The following is a 21,958-nucleotide window of genomic DNA, read 5'->3' as shown; positions in this document are numbered from 1 at the left end:
GAAAATGACCAAGACTTAATCAGTTAGATACAGAAGTGAGGGGTTGAGAAAACTGCTCCACTGTGTACAATCCGTTTTTATAGAGGTGCATAGGAGGAGAAGCAGATTTTATCAGGGGTTGGAGGTGGAAGTTAATGAGTTTAATAGGTGCACGTGGAGTATGGGAGATTCTTATGGGGCACAGAAATGGAGGTATCAGAAAAGAAGTGGATTACATATGAGAGTGTTTTGGGATGAAGTGAGAGATTTGGAAGTCTTAGTTACTGAGTTAATTCATGGAATGAATTAAATCACCCATCAGGTATAGTAGAGAAACTTGTACAGAACTTTGGAGAATATTAATACTTAAGGGCAAAGTAAAGGGGGAGCAACTATAGAAGGGGAGTAGGCAAGAGAAATCAAAGAAAACCAGGGGAAGAACAGTGTTACTAAAGCTGAGAGAAGAGGAAATTATAAGAAAAAATAGTGTTCAACAGCATTAAGTGGTAATAAGAGGTTGTTCCATGTTGGAGAGTGAGTACCCAAACCTCAGAATGCAATGCAATGTAGAGATATGGTGTTCAGAGATGTAATGAGTTAAAATGAGGTCAGACTGTATCAAGGTAGACCCTAAATGCAATGACTGGTGACATTATAAGAAGGCCACTTAGATACAGATACACTAAGACACAAGGAAAATGTCTTTTGAAGACTGAGACACAGGTTGCAGTGCTTGTATCTTTAAGCCAAGGAATGGCAAAGGCTGCTAATAACCACCAGAGAAACTGGAAGATGCAAGGAAGGATTCTTTCCTGGAGGCTTCAGAGGGAACATGGACCCAGTGACACCTTGATTTCAGACTTCTAGCTTCCTGGATTGTGAAAGAATTTCTATGGATTTTAAGTACCCAGTTTGTGGAAGTTTGTAATGGAGCCCTAGGTAACTAATACAGAGGTGACATAAAATAAGAACTGAGCAGGGCACTATGGCACACACCTGAAATCCAAGTGGCTTGGGAAGCTGAGACAAGAGGATTGCAAGTTCAAAGCCAGCCTCAGCAAAAGTGAGGCAGTAAGCAACTCAGTGAGACCCTGTCTCTAAATAAAATACAAAATAGGGCTGGGGATGTGACTCAGTGGTTCAGTGCCCCTGGGTTCAACCCCCGGTACCAAAATAAGAAAATAAAAAAGAGTAGAACTAGTGAATGAAGACAACTTCTCAAAGTAGTTTAGCTGTGAAAGAAAAGAAGAAAGTGCACTATCTAAAAATGAACATAGGTCCAGAGAAGATTTTCAAAATGGGAGGCACCTGAGCAGGTAGGTAGACTTAAGGGAAAAAACCTAGGACAAATGGGGTAACAAGCTGAAAATATCTGAATAAAGAAGTGTACTTATTAAAGGAGAATACTTTCTTTTCTAATCTATATTTTCTTGGTACATTATAATTATACATAATAGTGGGATTCATTATGCCATTTTTGTACATGCATATAACATAATTCGATCAATCTCATTTCCCAGTACCTTCCCTTTCCATCCCCTTCTCCCATACCCCATGATTCACTCCTGTATTCTACTGATATTAAAGGAGAAATATTTCTTAAGGAAGTGAAGGGGAATGAGGTCCAGGACATAAAAAATAGTATATATCCAAATGAGAAGATAACTCTTTTAAGATATAGCCCTTTGGGTTCCAGGAATGTAAGGATAGAAAAAAAAGTCACTTAGACCAATCTATACAGGGTAATAAATGCTTGGATGAAGTATTTGGGCTTATTTCTGGAGGCAATTGGGGCTTTTCTGAAAAAAGGAATGACATGACCCAAGCTAAGCACAATAGAGATCTCACAACTCATGAGGTTTACCCGAAGCACAATTATTGCTGATTGAAATAAATACTGAGATGTACTTTAGGAAGATTAATTTGGCAGAAGTGCAAAGAATGGGTTGGAGGGCATCCAGACAAAAGGTAATGAGTCCCTGGCAGTAGCAGGAAGAAGGCAAAGGAGACTGATGGAATGGATATTAGAAACACTGCAGAGGAAGCTCAGAAAGGACTCAGGGACTGTAGGAGATAAAAAAGTGAACTGAAGAGAATTCTAAAATTGTAAGCGTGACAGGAACAGGAAAAATGCCACAAATTAAAAAATACAAATATTAGGACATTGTGGGTAAGAGGAAAATCACACTTGGAAAGTCCAGAGCTTATGAAAAAGGGAAATAGGGGAGAGATCTGGCAGTCTCCTATATCCAGGGGAGAGGTGAAATATTTGGAAGCAAATCAATTCATAAAAGAAGTGTTGGCCAAGGTAAAAATTAAGGCAAAAGATAGAATTGCAAGCCGTCTTTAGGTAAAGGAAAGAAACATTTTCCTCAAATGCAAGAAAGCTTCCTAGAGGAGGTGACACATTTGACACATCCCAGAAGTGATGGAAAGCAAGCTGGACCTGTGCAAATAAGATACTGCTGGTTCTAGTACTTCCTCTGTCACTTCCAAGCTGTGTGGACTTAGGAAAATCCTTCCTCATTCTAGGCCTCAGTTTTACCACCTATAAAATGGAGTCATTAAGTACAGTGATTACAGAGACCTCTTTTAGCTCTAACAATATATTTGCCTTTGAGTGGAGCTTTGACTTTAGTATATAGCTAGTCTTTGGCTTGGCAGAGTGGTAGAAAACATTCTAGGTCAAGGAAAAACACAGAAAAGGCAAAGAGAAGATCTGCATGTGTCACTCAGTGAAGGGGATAGATAGATCACTTGCTTAGCATACATGAGGTACCGGGTTCCATCCCCAGCACACACACACGCATAAACACACACACACACACACACACACACACACACACACACACACACAAAGAAGAAAGGAAAAGAAAAACTAAGAAAAGGCAAAAAAGTACATTTGATTTCTTTCAAATAGCATGATAGTCTCCAGATCCATCCATTTACTGGCAAATTTCATAAAGTCATTCTTCTTTATGGCTGAGAAATATACATCATATAGATATGTAGCTATAACATTTTCTTTCCTAAAAAAACAAAGTTTGAATGTCCTCTTTGATATGTGAATGTTAACACACAACAAGGGGGGAAGGAAGAACAGAAGTTCAGTGGAGTAGACAAAGGGGAATGAAGGGAAGGGCGGGGGATGTGAATAGGAAAGACAGTTGAATGAATCTAACATAACTTTCCTGTGTTCATATATGATTACACCACAGTGAATCTCACCATCATATATATCCACAGGACTGGGGTCCTAATTAGAATAAGATTTACTCCATATTTGTATAAATATGTCAAAATAGACTCTACTGTCATGTATAACTATAAAGAACAATTTAAAAAATTCTGAAAAAATTTTATAAAAGAGAAGCAAATTATTTTAGAACTTTTTTTTCACAAATTGTGCTATCTAACCTAATTATTATTCTTATCAACAATTGTTAAGGTAGTATGGGATTGACAAAAACAATGGTCTATGTTGTCAAAAGTGCTGACCATTAAAAAGAAATTTGTACTGTGAAGTATCATGCTCCCCCTAAAATCAGTCCTGAAGGATAAGCACTGCCTTCTTTTTATCTACTCAGGAAAAAGAAAACAAAAGGTATGAAATGTCTACTCTGTTTCAGGTTATTTCCTATATTTACCTAAAAGTAATTTCCATGAGGGCAAGATTTGCCTTTAAATCTGATGTATTAATTGCTGTATCACTAAAACCTGAAATAGTGGTTAAGCACATATTTGGCACTCAATGAAAGTTGTTTGACTTACTTGAAAAAATATATGCATATAATCTCATTTAATCTTTAAAATAAACTTGCAAAAGAGGCATTAGGCATTAGTATTGTCATCATACAAATGGGAAAAATCGACTACAAGAGGTTATGTAATTTGGTTGAAGTCACACAACTAGTAAGAGTCATGCCAGCATCAAATGCAACAGATAGCAATCTACATGTGACAAGAAAATGTCTGTCTTATACTCCATGGTATCTCAGCAGCTAACTCAGTATCTAGATTCCAGTAAGGTTCAATAAATATCTTGTGAATAGAAGCAAACAAGAAAGCAAGCAAGCAAATGCATGCTTATGTAAACCCAAATAATATTCATTTTTCCCCTATACCAAATATATCCTGGTCCAAATTTAAAAGAGTAATTGAAACATAAGAACTCATCAATTTGCTTACCATGCTTGTTGGTTGAAATACTCTGTGATTTTTAAATTTTTTCTCGCTTGTAGACCAAGTTGGCTTTCTTTCAGGCTTTTAAACTTTTAGATAGAGTTACAAGGTCTTTTTGGAGGATGTTGTACAACAAGGGGCTAGAAAACTTAAAGGGCAAGGTAATAAATATTTTAGGCTTCATAGACCATATGGTGTCTGTTGCAACTACTCAACTCTGCCACTGTAGGGTAAAAACAGCCACAGACAACTCATAGATGGATGAGTATGTCCATGTTCTAATAAAATTTTATATGCAAAAACAGATGGCAGGCCAGAGTTAGCCACAGCCCATAGTTTACCTATCCTTGCTTTTTAATATTACTTTGATTTTTTTATCCCTTGTCTTTCCAGCCCTTGTCTAACATTGTGCATAAGCTCCTCCTATACCATGACAGCACAACTTCACTTGTAATAAGTTTTAATCATTTTAGGCTTTTAATTGTGGATGGCAGAACTATTATGACAACAACTGAGAGAAGATAGCACAGGAGGTTGGCAGATGGCGTGGACAGGGCTCTAAGATATGACTACTCCTTTTCATAATCTTCATGCTGGTCAAAGACCTGCTCATCAGGTACACATGATAAAAACTGCATATTTGCTTTTTGTTCAGTGTATTCAGAATTGATCGGTTACTTAAAAACAATCTCATGAATAACAATACTCATAAGAGAATGAATTCAATGCCAAAGCCAATTTAGATGACTGAAAAATCAAGCAAACCAGTTACTCATAGTTCCTACATCCCTACATCAGGATGTGGGAGGGGAGTACTGAATCTTTCCTTCTTCCCTATCAGGATGTGTAAAAATATAATTCCTGAGTCCTTCCTGTGGGCCATACAATGCACTACATCCTGGGGACACAACAGTGAATAAGGAGTAGCCCTTCCCCTCATGGTTCTTCTAGTCCCAGGATCAGAAATATTCTTCTGTAAAAAGCCAAACAATAAATAATTTTAGGCTTTTTAAGCCATACAATCTCTGTCACAACTACTCAACTTCACCATTTTAATGAAAAAACAATATAAACAGTAAATACATGAATAGGTATGGCTCTTTTTCAATAAAACCTTTTTTATGGGCACTGAAATTTTAATTTTATATAATCTCACATATTATAAAATACCATTATTTTATTTCTCCCAATCATTTAAAAATATATTTTAAAATAAACAACACTCTTATAGCAAGCCATATAAAATCAGACTGTGGGCTGGATTAGCCCATGGCTATAGTTCACTAAAATCTAGTGTAGTCTAGTAGGCAAAATAAATTTAGAAACAAACTATTTGGCACAATGTGATAAAGGCTAGAGTTCTATAGGAGCTAGAGAAAGGCCACCTACATCAACCTAATGTGTCAAAGAAGATATCTTAGAAATGATCACCCAAGACTTGAGTCTTTAAGCATGTGAATGTTAAGCTGGGCGCCGTGGCACACACCTGTAATTCCAGCAGCTGAATGCAGGATTGTGAGTTCATAGCCAGCCTCAGCAACTTAGCGAGGCCCTAAGCAACTTAGTGGAACCCTGTCTCTAAATAAAATATAAAAAAGGACCGAGGATGTGGTTCAGTGGTTAAGCACACCTGGGTTCAATCCCCAGTACCAAAAACAAAAACAAACAAACAAAAATAAACAGATCATGTGAATGTTAATATGAAGGAATTAACAGGGAAAAGAAAAGAAAATGAATGCTACAGGTAGAAAGGGGAGAATGAAAAGTCACAGAGTTGATAAACAGCATGATATTCTTAGAGAATGATATTACTCCAGCATAAAAAACAAGATGTGCCAGATGAAGTTGCAGGCGTGGGTAGGAATGAGGACATAAAATGACATATATTGTGTCTCTGGGCAGTGAAGGCCACTGACAAGTTTTCAGCAGGGGACTGATATAATTGAATCTGTGTTTTGGATTCTGTGGCAAAACCTTGGCAGACAGATCTAAGGCAGCTGAGAGGTGACTGAAATAGTTCAGGGGAGAGATGATGAGGGCCTGAACTAGGGCAGTAACAGTGGAAATGGAGAGAAGAGGATGGATTCTAGAAGTGTCTGAAAGATAAAATCAGCATGGTTCAGTGAGGGAGAGCAAAGAGTCAGAATGACTCATCGGTTTCACACTTGGATGGCTGGGTGGATGATGGTAGCAACAACTACTACTGGCAGGGGAGAGAGCTTAACAGGATACATAACAAATTCAGATTTACATATACTGCATTTCTATTTTCTGTTGGGCTTTCCTATCTGGCTGCTGAATATATGAATCTTGAATTTGGGTAGGAAGAGATTAGAATGAGAGACATGGTCATTACTACAGAAGTGGAGTTAAAACTATAAGTGCATGGGATAGCTTAGATTAAATGAATAGAGTTAGGAGATCCTGAGCCAGTGTGATTAAAAGGAGCCTAGTAGAACAAGAGGAAAAAAAATTGAGACCTTGATGATAAAGAGGAGCAAGTATAAAGAGAATGAGGTATGAGAAAGCTAGGTGGGGAAAAGGTTGTTATTAGAGTTGAATTTAATTGTTCTCAATTGATTCCTGAAAATTAAGACCTAATACTTCAAGACAGTGCTTCTCAAATGGTCAGTGTTTTGCGAGAAAGCTTATTAAAAACACCGTATGAAAGCTGGCCCTGTGGTGCATGCCTATCCCAGCTCTTTGGGAGGCTGAGACAGGAGGATTGCAAGTTTGAGGTCAGCCTCAGCAACTTAGTGAGGCCCTGTCTCATGATAGAAAATGAACATTGCAAGGGATGTATCTCAGTGGTAGAGCAACCCTGGGTTCAATCCCCACTACCACAAAAAACCTAAAACCTGCAATACTGGAAATTAACTCCAGAGTTTTAATTCAGTGTGTCTATGGGTCTGTGGTGTTGCCCAATCATTTGCATTTCTAGCAAGTTCCTAGGTGATACTCGCCAGTGTGTTTCACTGAAGAACTTGCTAGAGATACTTAATAGGGTACTAAAATGCAAATTGTATGAAATATATTAACTTCTCTCTTATGCAACTAAAATGCTCCTAGTTATGTATCATCCTTGGGAAAAGTGAAATGATAATCAAATTATTTTCTGTGCTTGGATACAGATGAAGAACCATGACTGAGAAAAACTGAGGGGTGAGGGGTCCATGAGAGCAGGGTCCATAACTACATTGTTCATGATTGAATTCCAGACTCCAACATAGGTCTGCCATTCAGTAAATATTTGTTGACTCAAATCTTGGCAGGGACGATGATACAGTCACGGGGGTGAGCTGCTGACATAGGTTTGCTCACTGAAGTTAAGATCAGGGCTCCATAAGATTATAAAGTTTGTAACTCTTACAGGACAATGAAATCTTTCAGTATGACAGCTAAAATTGAGTTAGATAAGATGACACTGAAGCAGGTGGCAAAGTATAAAATGGGAAAATGACCCAGAGGCTGATAGGTAACATGACAAAGATAAAGCCTGCTCCTTTGAACTGCAAAGTGAAAGGAGAGCTGGGTGTGTTTTAGTGATTGAATGAATGAATGAATTAATTAATGAATGAAAAAAGTCAATGGATCTTGCATAAAGGTAGAGGAATAATCATTTGAAAGTTGTCTATGAAGAGCAAGCCTAAACCAGGGAATGTGAATATATTCATGAACTATGTCTTGCTCCTTTTAAAAATCACATAACACTGTGCCCTAAGACTGTCTACACATCAAAAATTACTTGTATACATGTTTTTCTGTGTGGTTTTATAATTTCCTCCATTTACATCCTCTTTGTGTTATGCGTATTTCTTCTTTTTTCTTTTGTACCAGGGATTGAACCCCAGACCATATATATATATATAAAGAAATATATATATATATATATTTCTTTTTTTTAAGTGCTGGGGATTGAATCCAGGACCTTGTGCATGCAAGGCAAGCACTTTACCAATTGAGCTATATCCCCAGCCCTCCCCAGACCTTTTTGTATTTTATTTAGAGACACAGTCTCACTGAATTTCTTGCTAAGTTGTGGAGGTTGGCATTGAACTCAGGATCCTCCTGCCTCAGCCTCCTGAGCCTCTGAGATTGCAGGTGTGCACCACTATGCCCAGCACATATTTCTTCTTAAGGGCACTTCCAATATTTTGAGTGTTTAGTTGCTATTGTGAATGGGGGATATTTCTCATATAGCTTCCAAACTGATTATCGTGCTCTATTATTGACCTTAAATTAAATTTGTGCTTCTTTGACTTTTCCTTTGAACTTGTTATACCTAACTTTGCAGTTTCCTCATTAGAGTTTAATAAAACTTTAACATATGTTCATTTTATATCTGCATGAGTCAAAATTTTACCCATTTTAAGAAATATTTTAACACTTGCCCTGGATTATTATTGTCTTCTATTATTGAATTAGATTTGATAGGATATCATTTATAGACTTTGCATGTAAATTCAACAAATTAGACATAATATTCTCTTTTGGAGCAGTCTGTCAGGTTTTGGTGTCAAAGTAATGCTGCTTCTAAAACATAAGTTTCCTGGACTAGTAATAGGGGATTGAAGAGGAGGGAGGAAGGATGGAGTAAGGAAGAACAGAGGAATGAATCTGACCTAAGTTTTCTATGTACATATATGAATATTTCACAGTGAATCTCACCATCACGTATATCCACAAGGCAGTAACTGAAAAAGAGCAACAACAATGAAAACTAAAAATAAAAAGCACAAAGATAAATAGAGTAGATGGAAGGGAATGGGTTGCAGGGGGAGCAGGGGAAGGTAAAGTACTGGTGACTGAATTAGAACAAATTATATTCCATGTCTCTATAATTTTGTCAAAATGAATCCCAATGTTATATATAATTAATAAAAACAATAAAAAGGAAGAAAAGATGACTACTAAAAATATATAACTCTGCAGCATTTTCAAATCTGTAACATTTTTTACAGAACTGAATTGAGCTATTCATAGAAAATTTTAGGGAAGGCCCTGATAAAAATATCTAGACATAAAGTATTGTTCAAAAGTTCTCTTCAGGTATTATTTTCAACATTTCTCCTTTTACAAATCCATTTAGTTTTCAACGTCAACAGTTTTTATTAGATATTTTAAAATTTTCTGAGATTTTCAAATTTACTAAGGTACAGTTATAGTCTTTTGAAATTCAAAAACTTTGTTGTTATATTGCATTTATCATTTAAATTTTATTTATAATTCATCTTTGTTTTCTTGATTAAATTTGCTAGAAGCTTATCTATTTAATTCATTCTCTCCAAAGAGAACTAGCCCTCGGCTTCATACCATATTGAATTCTTATTCATGTAATTTCATTCTTCATTTTTAATAAAATATTTAAGGTTATGAATTTACTTCTGAATCCTGATCTCAAAGTTTTGCTATGTCATGATCCCACTTTTATTATTTGTGTTAGTCTGCTAGTGTTTCTTTGAGCTAATAGTAGCATTTAAATGTGTTCTGAAATATTCAAGGAACTGAAGATTTTGTTTAAAACATTGTATATCTATCAAGACCAATGTGATTTCTACTTTTAAGAGTTTGCAAAAGACTTTGGGCATATGTGGTCATTTTTTAAGAAAATGTTTTCTTAACATTTTAAAATATATGCGCTGTCTGTTAAATACATTTTTTGAAATTTATTAGATTGAATTATGCTTTTCAAATCTTTTACATATTTGTTTTCAGTATACATTGTCATAGTTAAATTATGTTAAAGTCTCCCAGACATTTCCATAATTTTTCTACAGCAAAGTTTTTTCTTTACATATTCAGATGGCATTTTCTGTGGAAAAAAATGGTTTATAAATACATTATCTTCAAACTGGTTTGTATCTTCTATTAATATAAAATGAATCTCCTGAGAATAACATGATCATATGATTATTATCCCTGATTTTTTTTTTCACATAAGAGAAGTGACATGCTCAGATGCCTATTTGGAGAATGGATTGATTGGAAGGAGGTGAGACCAAATGCTGAGAAGCCAGTGGGAAGGCTCTGAAAATAGTTCAGGTGAGAAATCGTGAGTGATTGAATTAATACAAAGGCAGCAGAGAGGATTTTCAACAGATTAAAGACATCAAGACTTGAAGTTACTTGGACTGCAGGGGGTGAGGAAAGAGAAGAGTTGAGGATACACCTAGGCTCCTGATTTGACCATTATCAAAAAAGGCAATATAGGAGGAAGAGCTGGGTTGGCTTTACAGAATAGGCAATTTTCTGAAGTTCCTTCTCTTTATGTTCATTCTCAAAGGATTCAAGCCCAGACCTAAAGCTCAGTATTGGGTCTTTGTCAGTTGATTGCTTACTCAAAGCAAAGCCCTTCTACCTTTGTACAAAACACTAGGATGAATATTCATAAATCACAGGGAAAGCATACTTCTTTTATGTACTAACAGTTCTTCCATAAACTTGAGGGGAAAACAACTTGGACTAAACAAGAAGGAATTAATTTCCTATGCCATGCTTAGGGTAGTCCATGTGAAGGTTAAGTTTTCCACAAGAGGGCAGCATCAGTTCATAAATTATGCATTGAACGCTTCCACCAATAGGGGCTGAGGTGGGGGGCGGAAAGGGTAGACAGTGTAGGTTCAGGAAGCCATAGGGCCTGCCACACTATGAAAATCAAAGGCCCTGCTATCACTAAGGCCATAATTATCACCACTCCTAGGTGACTGATAGTGGCAGATGTTGCAGTGGGCAGGGAAAAAGAAGATATGGAGCTTGCCAACGGAGGATGGGTGGGTGAAACATGGAAATCCTCACACTCCTGTGAGTGGCTCAGAAGCTACTCTGGATGGTGCCCTTCCAAGTGCTAGTATCTCTACAACCAGCATCTCACAAAAGTCTGTATTTCTTGTTCAGGTCTTTACCACCCCTAATGGTTTCCCAGCAAATTATACTGCAATAAGTTAGGTTGCAAAGCATACCACAGTTCTGATGTGTGCTCTCCATTTAACAATGTTTGGTTACTCCAGTTATGCTTCCTTTATACCCTAGGGAAAGGAGTGGAACTGAAATTCCCAGAGAACCATTATGTGAAAGGCACTTTGTACAAAGTGTCTCATTTAATCATCATAATAATGTCATTATATCAGGAATTACTATTTCCCATGTGACTGTAACAGGAAGTTACATACATAAGTCTATCAGACTCCAAAACAAAAACTCTTATTAAACTTCCACTCCAAGTTCCTCAAAAGACTTGAAACAGAAACACCATATGACCCATCTATACCACTCCTTCATATTTACCCAAAAAATTTAGAATACTATAGGAATATATGCATATTCATATTTACAGCAGCACAATTAATAATAGCTAAGTTATGGAATCAGCCTAGGTATTGTTCAGAGACTAATGGAAAATCCTATATATATATATATATACATATATATATAAAATGTTATATATATATAAAAGAAAATGTTATATATATATGCAGTAGTTATATTCAGCCATAAAATATTATGCCATTTGCAAGCAAATGGATAAAACTGGAGAACATCATGTGAAGTGAAATAAGTCAGACTCAGAAAGTCAAGGGTCATATATTTTCTTTCTTATGTGGAAGGTAGAGAGGAAAAAGACAAAAAAAGAATCTCATGAAAACAGAAGAGAGAACAATAGACTAGAGAATGTGCATGGGGAAGGGAGGAGGAAAGGGTAAGGGTCTGAAGTTTATCAAATTATGAGTATGTATGAGTGTCACAATTAATTCTATTATTATACATAATTATTATGCACCAATACATTTTTTCACAAGCTACCTCTACAATAAATCTCATTTTAAACTTAAACCATGAGCAATCCAACACTAAATCAGTGATAATGTGTATTGTACAGTATATTACTTAGCATGCCACCTCTTATCCAGGTACACACATGGGTAGCCATGGCTTAATTTTACATACTAAGAGGCAATTCAATAAATCAATGGGATGCTATATAACCTCCCCTTCTTAACCCCAAATCCTTTTCCCCTAAGTATTGTCTCTTCAGGATAAATAATTTTGATATAGGAACATGAGAACAATGGAATAATTGAAGAAAGTTATTTGTCTAGCTTGGTTGACCCAGGGATTTATGGTCCTGGTCACTGAGATAAAGAACTTGGGTGGATAAGAATACGATGTGTTAGTTTTGAGCATGTTCTTTTTGAAATGCTTTGGAGACACCTAAGTATAAATGTCCAGTTGGAAGTAGATTATCTTATGGGACACAAGAGAGATAGTCATCCACAAGTAGATACAAAGTAAAGCTAGAGAATGGGGTGAGACTATTCACAGTATATTGATGAAGTTAGAAAGGAACTAGGGGAAATACCAGCATTTGAGGGACACTCAGAGGAATGCCAGGTAGTAAAGAGCCTGGTTAAGAAATGGACGAAGAAGTAGGAAAAGAATGAAGCACCAGGGTATCTGGAAAGTAAGAATTTCATAAAGGAGGGTAAAATTGAGGAAGTGATAATATCAAATGTCATGTAGAAATCATATTCGATGAAGATTGAAATAATCCATTGGCTTTGACAATTTGGAGATAATTTGTGTATTTTGACATAGTTGTTTCAGCGATGTTCTAAGGATGGAAAGCTAGATGGCAGGTGGAGAGGTGGAGACAGTGAATATAGACTCTGAGTTTGAGACTAAGTTTGAACAAAAGGAGAAAGATGGGACAGTAGCAGCCCGAAAGAGAAGTAGGATTATAGGAAGGTGTTTTTAATTTTTTTCTAGTAAAAATAATTAAAATTCAGGAACTTAAGCATTTATGTAGAATAAAGGAAACCATCCAAGACAAAGGGAGAAGGCCAGGCTGGGGTTGTGGCTTAGTGGTAGAGCACTGGCCTAGCATGTGTGAGGCACTGGGTTCAAGTCCCAGCACCACATATAAATAAATGAATAAAATAGAGGCATTGTGTTCATCTACAACTAAAAAAAATTAAAAACAAAATAAAACAAAACAAAGGGAGAAGTCTGAGCTCCAGTAATACAACGTAGAGATACAACAGCAAAATGAAAGACCATGGGACTGGGGATGTGTCTTGGTGGTCAAGTGCTTGACTAGCATGTGCAAGGCCTCAGGTTCAATGCCCAGTATTGAAAAAGAAAATAATAGTCAGATGGAAAGCTCACTAAAAGGCAGATGCTTTGGCATCGACATAAGGACTGTGTCCAAAAATGTGCTTCCCTTCCTTTTGCTTCCTTCACTGTACTTACCTGGAGTGTCTCATTCTGATGGCTTGTTATTCAAATTCCACCTACCCTTTAGCTCAAAGTCCATGTCCTTTATAGAATCATACCCTGTCAATCTGGTCTGAAGTGATCTCTTTTTCTTCTCAATGGCAATTTCTATCTGAACAATTCATTGACATTCACATTCCACCCTGGGAAACCTCCTTTATTACTTTCTTTAAAAAGATATTGCTAGGGGATGGGGATATAGCTCAGTTGGTAGGGTGCTTGCCTTACAAGCACAAGGCCCTGGGTTCAATCCTCAGCACCATTTAAAAAAAAAAGATATTGCTAATCACTTGGTCATATATGTGTCTCTTCTTTGCTTTTCCACTATACAATCCTCAAGGGCAAGGTTTCTATCTTAGAGTTTGCTACAGCCTTCAGAATGCCTACCATGAGTGGCAGTAGAGCCTTATTAATATTGTCTATGTCAAAATGACAAAATGACATAATATTGTTTATGTCAAAATGACAATTATGCACAAGTATAATGCACTTTAAAAAAACCCTCTGAGCATAGAAACGAAATGATGTACCCCATTTGTGTACAATGAATCAAAATGCAGTCTGTAAAAACTAAAAAATAATTTAAAAAAACCTCTGTTATATGTAGTTCAATAGTGGCAACCTATTATGAAAGAGATGGAAAAAAAGCTGGCTTAGGTAGACTCTTAGTGTGTACTGAGCAATTTAGTCCTCTGATTTAAATAGGGAAACTGAGTCTGGCAGAGGCAAAATAAATGTATCTGAAGTGATATAGGTAGTATGTGGCAGTCGCACCAAAGGTCCTTTCTCCTATGCCAATCTGCTTTAGTTGTCCACAAAAGTCTGTCCATGTGATACACCTCTCTCCTTGATGATAATGACAAAGATGTGACTCTACCGAGGCTTTGACACCAACCAAGTATTTCAGTGGCCTCTGCACCTGTACCTTACCTCCTGACAATCAGCTTGAGGATCCGGAAGGAGCCTTTGATGAGGATGAGAGCTTCTTGGCGGGAGCCATACAATGGAGTGCCATTGATATTCACCAGCTCATCACCAGTCCTCATCTTCTGGGACAAGGCTGCCTTGCCTCCATCTTCAATCTGTGTTTCAGAGAACAAAATAGAAAGCAGGTGGTGAGGGGACTTCCTCCCCATGATTCTACTTCCTGGTTCCTCCCAATCTTGGAGCCACAGGAAGGATAGGGGAATGGCTCCAGGCAGCTTCTGGGAGCAGCTGAGTTGATCACAGGCCATTATTTACTGAAGGCAAAACTTGGGTAAACCTTTGAGGAAGGGTTCAACACAGAAATAATGCAATCCCTGCCTGGAGGAATGAACAGTCCATCTGGGAAGACTAAAACTTCTAAGCCAGGCGTGGGGCGCAAGCCTGTAATCCCAGCGACTCCAGAGGCTGAGGCAGGAAGATCATGAGTTTAAAGCCAGCCTCAGCAACTTAGCATGACTCTAAGCAACTCAACAAGACCCTATCTGTAAATAAAATATAAAAAAGAGCTGGGGATTTGGATCCATGGTTAAGCACCCCTAGGTTCAATCCCCGGTACAAAAAAACAAAAACAAAACAAAATCTCACTTCTAAAACAGAAAATGACATTTGGAAGGAACCCCACAGTATGGCTACAGTAGAAACATGGCACTGCAAAATGCACACAAAATTAGAACTAAGTCCTTTCCTGTCTTTGAGAAGGCTTTGAAGTTTGATAAACTTGACTTTAAATTCTGGCCCTACTACTTTGTAGCTGTGTGATCCTAAGCAAGTTACCTAACACCCGTGTCTCAATTGCCTCATGTGTAAAGTGTAGATAATAAGAATACCTATGTCACAGGGTGGTTAGTATTGGAAGTGTTTGGGAAGTCCTTAAGAAATATGATCGCAGATTATTATAATAGGGGGTTGACTAAAGCCCTTGAAGGTGACTCCCCACTCAACTTTCTGCAAATGTACTAGAAAATTCAACAGATATGAAGTAGGTATGAACAAAGTAGCTGCTCATTTATCTATGCCTCTTCAAGTGCCTAGCACAGTGCTTCCAGTCCTGACACATGTGGGCATTCAGCAAAAACTGGGAATATAGGTATTTTCTGTTCCACCAAGGCCTACAGATCTCCATCAATCAATCTGGATGAAAAGGTTGTCAAGTCAGTGCCATTAAAAGCAAAACCAGAAGTAATAGTTATTGGGGTAGGAAAAAACAAAGCAGAATGTCCCCAAGATTCCTCGCTATTGCTTATTTTATATGTAACATTCCTTTTAGCACAAAGGTGATTCTGCTTATTAGAATATCAATTCCATTCATGGGGAAAGGAGACATATATCTATTAACTCACCCCTCAAGTATTTAATGAATTTTTTATGCATAGAACAACATACAAAGTGCTAGAGATACAGAAATGAACCATACTCATATCTCTTAGCCTCAGAGTTGCTGTCTAAAGTTTATGGAGATGGTCAGGTAAAAAAATTTCAAAAAGGAGCTCAATATGATTAAGTTATACAGCCCTTAGGAGAACATATACTTTAAAAGGGCTCATCTTCACTGAAGGTGGGTTTACACTTCCACTCTTGTTCTACTCTTCCTGTCAGTATCCCCAATCTATGCTCACACCCTGGAAGTTAGAATATTGCTGAGTTTTAGGTCAGTCAGCATATGTGTAATTTGGCAGATAAGATCTTCTAAGTGTAGAGAAAAATGTTAATTCAGGATTTTTAAACCCCCATCAAATAAATTGAACTTCTGGGTTAAATCACAGACTTATTCAACGTTTTGGTGCTAATCCAACATTTTAAAAAAATTAACCCTTGTCTGAAAAATCATAGGTTGACTGAGTGACATTGAAGACATATTTGAAGACATATATGTATGGCCCAGTTTCCAGTACAAAGATATATGCATACATACACATGTATATGTATATATATGTACATACATATAGATAGACGGATATAAATACACACACCTGAGCCAGATATATATGTAAACACACACATGTATATGTGTATATACATATATAGCTTTGTGTGTATATATACATAAATATATCTATACACACAAATACATATATATATCATACACACCTTGGAGGTATATATATATATGCTATATATATATATATAAATATACACATATACATATGTGTGTATATATGTGTATATGTGTTTTTCTGGCACCTGGGCCACCCCTTGAAACAAAGCATGCTGATATTGGTAAATGTGAAACAACTCTCAGCAAATTAAATAGATATTCTTATTTCCATTGCCATTATCACTATTACTTCACAGAAACTGCTGCTTGCTGGGGGAAAAAAAGTAAAGGGAAGAGGAAAGCAAAGTGCAGTACTTGAATTTCATAAATTCTACTTGAATGACTCATTACTTTGGCATCCACAGAAGGCCCTCAGCATCAGGCAGAACTTTCAACATGGATCAGCCATTTGAAAGGGCTTCCTGAGGCTAACAAAGAACTGTAAACAGGAGTCTAACTAATGAATGCTAATAGATTTTCCCTGTTGATGTACATTAGCCTTAATTCACTCTACCCATTTTTTTATTCATACAACTCAATTATCCATATGACTGTTACTCATAACAAGTCTTTCCTTCAATATGTATTGATATTAAGTACTGCCTTTGGTTAATTAAGCACTAGGTTACATCAGCAAGATTTCTGTTTATTCTTGGCCAGAAAATGAAAAAGGGAAACCTTTTAAACTAAAAGGCTTAATTATTGCTGCAGCAAAAGCTCAGACAGTTTGCATTCCCTACTGCCACTTTAGCTGCCACTACCTGAGACCTTGCAGAGATTCATTCTTGAATTATCGCCAGAGTTTGACTGTGCTCTTTTTTCTGCTCCGTGGCCCTTCTCAGTCACCAGCAGCATCTTCCTCAGGATGGACATACTGAGTAGAAATCAGCAAATCTGGGGTACCCAGCACAATCCCAGGGTACAGAGGATCCAGACCAGGAGTGAGACTCCATTTGACTGGAGATCCTCAGGTACTATACCCCAAACTAGCCCTCTTCCAGATATAGGGTATTTACTGAACTGTACAACTGACTCCTTAGTCCTCCAGGCTTTTGAGTCCTTTTTTTCTTGCTCACTAGTCTATCCCCTCCCTGCTCCAGTTATTGTTTGGCCTTCTGACAACTAGTTCTCCAGGTCAATGGCTCAATCACACACTTGTTTATGGAAGACAAAGCAGATGTTCATGTCTCTAACAAGGAAAAATAAAGAAAGGGAAGAGAGAACAAATGGCAGGGGAAGAGGGAGGAAGAAAAGATATATAAATATAGATAAATATATGGATATAGATACTGATATAGATATTTCTATAAAAGGTTTTATTTTCCCCTGCCCACCACTCTTTAACTCTGGCTGGGGCCCAGGAAAGGTGTGAATCATCACACTTATTGAAATTAACATACCCTGCTTGTAGGACTGTGTAACATCATATGATGCTGTCAGTTCAGTAAGGCTGGTCAATTTTCCAGCCCCTCCTGAATCAAACCTTCAGGGTGGCTATCCTGTTTCATTTGAAGTGCTGTGAATTCTCAAATTAGACCCAGATGCACTGGATTGTCAGTATAAACACATATCACAAAACTCAATGTAAACAATGGTTAACGTTTGCATCATTTTGTATTATCCAAGTGATCACTGGGCTAGCAGTGAGTGGCCCAAGTAAATGAAAATTGATTGCATTGAGGGCACAGAACCAAAAGCCAGATGGTGTCTGGAAAGCTGGGAAGAGCTCATTGACCTTGGACAAGTCCCTTTCTACTCTTGCAGCCTCTCCTACCCTGGTAAAACACAGGGGCCTGGCTAGATGATCTCTTGGGGTTCTGACAGCTCTATGCCTTTGCAGTTCTGACATTCAGTGACCTGTGAACGGTTAGCAAAGTCATGCATTATCCTTCTGCTGACACAGATAATCCGGGATTTTCTCCCCATTGTACTTTGCTTTTACCCGTGTTTCGCTCCTAGAAAACTGACTAATTAACATCCATCTCTCAACTCCCCTAGGTCTTTATCCATTGTTTCAGAGTGGTCCACCAAGTTTGGAACATTTAATAAGGCATGGTTGGGACAATGACAGAAAAAGATTCCTGAAGCTCCATTTTGTCCTAATGAGCTGGTGATTTGGAAATTTTTGATGGGTCTTCAATGAAGCATGAAGTACTGTGATGGCTGTCAACAAAGTGACAAGTTGGCCCCTTGAGAGTAAGGGCAAAGAAAAATGGGCTTAACAGCATTTACTGGCTTGTTAGTAGCTTTTATTTTATCAGATACAAGCAAATACTTTCCTGAGTCTTTAGAATAGCCTCAGAATATATGCATAAGGAAAGGAAAGAAATATCAGATCAGGTTTAAATTTTTAAAAATGCTTTTAGTACAAGGACACCAGTTGCAACAATAAAAAAACAGGTATTTAATAGTTACTACACTAGTATAAGAGCAGCATTAAAAATCAGTGACATGGGGCTGGGATTGTAGTTCAGTGGTAGAGCACTTGCTCCTCATGTGTGAAGCCCTGAGTTTGATCCTCAGCACCACATAAAAATAAATAAAGTAAAGGTATTGTGTGCATCTACAGCTAAAAAAATACTTACAAAATCAATGACATGATTTTGATACCTCTGCTTCCTACTAGAAATTTATTAGAAAAAGTAGGAATCAACTGAAACTTTTTGGGTCACTTTTCAGAGGCTCTGACCAAATTACCAGCCCTAATACCAACCTCTACAAGCTTGTCTGTAGTGTAAAAATGCAAATAACGTAATTGTTAATTGATGTATTTTTTTTGGCATATAGAAAATGTTCATGGAGAGTATTGCAGATCTATTGCTTAAAAAGTGTGTGCATGTGTGTTTTGTGTGTGTCCTCTGAATGCCTTTTAGTGTCTTTGAAAGATTTTCAAGTTTTTAATGATGCTATAAATATGTGTTCAGCAATTTGACCTTTTCTGGGAAATCAATGAGGAGAAAATGTAGAGATGGGGATAAACTGGTTTGGGGAAGTTTAACTGTTAGGAAATAGAATCATGAAAGAATGGATAAAGACCTTGCTCTTCCAGAAATTTCGTGGGAAATCTTGAGTGAACCATAGACTGGGGCGGGGGTCATCTGTTTCTGATCTATCCTGTCCATCTGTTGGTATATCTTAGAATCTCTTCATGCTAAGAGGGATTAATCAGGGTGCCCTGAGCAGGGGAGATACGGGCTTTTAAACCTCTGCAATCTCCTTGCCATGGTTTTCAACACTCTGATTCCAGGTTGTAGACACCAGCTGCCCTAACTTGTCTCTCTCAGCAACTTCCTCCCTTAAAAATTCCTCTCAAATTTCCAAAGCAGTCTGGGTTTAAAAAAAACCCCAAGAAGCTCTGTTGCTCCTAATCTTCCCTTCTTTACTCTAGCTCCCCAAAAGGTAAAACAGAAAAAAAAAATACCTCTTAAATAAATGAGAATTCAAAAATAATAGCCAATTAAAAAGATATAAGTAGGCCTAGATCAAAGCAGTAATCCTGTATGTGGATAGAGTGAGGAGGTAGACACTGAAGGAGAAGCCAGCTAAGGAGAAGATAACCAAATCCTACAAGGAGATGCCCTAGAGTAGAAAGCTCTAGGGATCAGGCCAAAGGACTTCCCTGCCCTTGAGCCATTAGAACCTTACATTGCCCCATAGCATGACCTATCTGCACAGACAACACCTTCCTCTCCAGCTGCTTAATCACCATCTAGTTTACTAATCCTCACAACAAAGGCCCTCAAAGCTCTGAATCATTAAATTTCCCTGGGGATTAGCCCAAGTCAAATTCTAAGCATCTTTGCCAAAAATTCAATCAACCCAGAGTCAAGCTCAGCTCTAGGAATTTGGTGATGAGGGGAAGGGAGTCAAAAGCACTGTCCCTAAGTCAGCAACCAAAGGCAAGTCTGTCTTTGCTCCTACCAAATCACGTAGTCCTGCTATCTCCATAAGCCAGGTAAGGGGACACAAGAGTAAATGCAAAGCTTCTTTCATGGTTCGCAGTCGTGCTTACTGGGGTCCTGTTTATATTTTGTCAACTCTAGCCATTTGTTTACCCTGAAGTCTTCTGCTGATATTATCAGTGCTTGTTATAAATGTTAGTATTTGGTGGTTTAGGACAATAGTTTCCACAGCAGGGTGCATATATTCCAGGCTGTGCACATGATCCACTGGCACTTGTTTATAAAAAAAAATTAACTACACTTAGTAAAGTTTAGTAACTATTAGCAAATATTTGTTACCATTAGAATTAAATTGTATCATCCATAAATAAAATTATATATATTATATATAATACAATATCCCTAATATAATATATATATATATCTTATATATATATATTAGGAATACATGTTCATATTAAAAACATTTTCACTGATATAAACTTTTACTAAAAAATTGGCCAGGTCATAGACCAAAATGAGAGGGATAAAACCATAATGCTTTTAATTATTTAATTTTTGCCCCTGGGGATTGAACTCAGGGGTGCTTTACCACTGAGCTACAACCCCATCCCATTTTATTTGTTTATTATATTTTTGAGACAGTGTCTCACTAAGTTACTGAGGGCTCACTAAGTTGCTGAGGCTGGCCTGGAACTTGCAAACCTCCTGCCTCAGCCTCCTGGGTTGCTGGGATTACAGGTTCGAGTCAACACACCTGACCCCAATAATACTTTCAGAGGAAAACATAGCAGCATATCTTAGTGACCTTGAGGTTGGACAGAGATTTCTTGGGCCAGATGCAAAAGATAGTAACCTTAAAAAATTTGTTGGTTCATCCAAACAAAAAATCTTCATTAAAGTTGTCAATAAAAACAGTGATAACTGGGCACAGTGGTGCATGCCTGTAATCCCAGCTACTTGGGAGGCTGAGGCAGGATGACTAGCAGGTTCAGGGACAGACTAGGCATCTTAGTGAGACCCTGTCATGATTTTGATTCTTTTGTATCAGAGATTGAACCCAGGGGTGCTTAACCGCTGAGCCATATCCCCAGTCCTTTTCATTGTTTTTTGTTTTGTTTTGTTTTTAATTTTGAGATGGAGTCTTGCTAAATTACTGAGGCTGGCTTTGAACTTGAGATCTTTCTGCCTCAGGCTCCCAAGTTACTGGGATTATAGCCATGTGCCAACACGCCCAGCATTCATGAATGTTTTTAAAAAATTAAAAAGGGCTGGGGATATAGCTCAGTGGTAGAGAACTTGTCTAGGATGTATGAGTCCCTGTATTCCATGTCCAGCACCACAGATACACCAAAAAATGAAAAGTCAAGCCACAGAACAGGAAAATATTCATAATAAGTATATCTGACAAAAGACTTAGAATATGAAAAGAACTACAAATCAATAAGAGAAAGACCAATAGCCAATTAACAGTTGGCAGAAGACTTGAACAAGCACTCCATAAAGAAGGTAGCCAAATGCTCAATAAGCATATGAAAAGATGCTCAATACAATTTTTCATCAAGGAAAGACAATTTTAAATCATAGTAAAATATCACTACCT

General features: G+C 37.5%; 1 protein-coding gene across 2 annotated transcripts in view; it reads right to left on the bottom strand.

Annotated features, from left to right (window-relative positions):
- SHROOM4 (shroom family member 4) overlaps positions 1-21,958 on the bottom strand; it is a 211,019-nt gene that overhangs the window by 87,870 nt on the left and 101,191 nt on the right. Inside the window, exon 2 of one of the 2 annotated variants that reach the window (XM_079124526.1) lies at positions 14,362-14,513. The exons of the other annotated variant lie outside the window; for it this stretch is intronic. Coding sequence (XP_078980652.1) covers positions 14,362-14,513 — 152 coding nt within the window. The remainder of the gene's footprint in view (positions 1-14,361; positions 14,514-21,958) is intronic. 2 annotated transcript variants of the gene reach the window in all.

Source organism: Sciurus vulgaris (assembly GCF_902686455.1).
Source record: "Sciurus vulgaris genome assembly, chromosome: X".
In the NCBI taxonomy this organism is placed as follows: Eukaryota; Metazoa; Chordata; class Mammalia; order Rodentia; family Sciuridae; genus Sciurus; species Sciurus vulgaris.
This window is presented reverse-complemented; position numbering and strand designations above follow the sequence as displayed.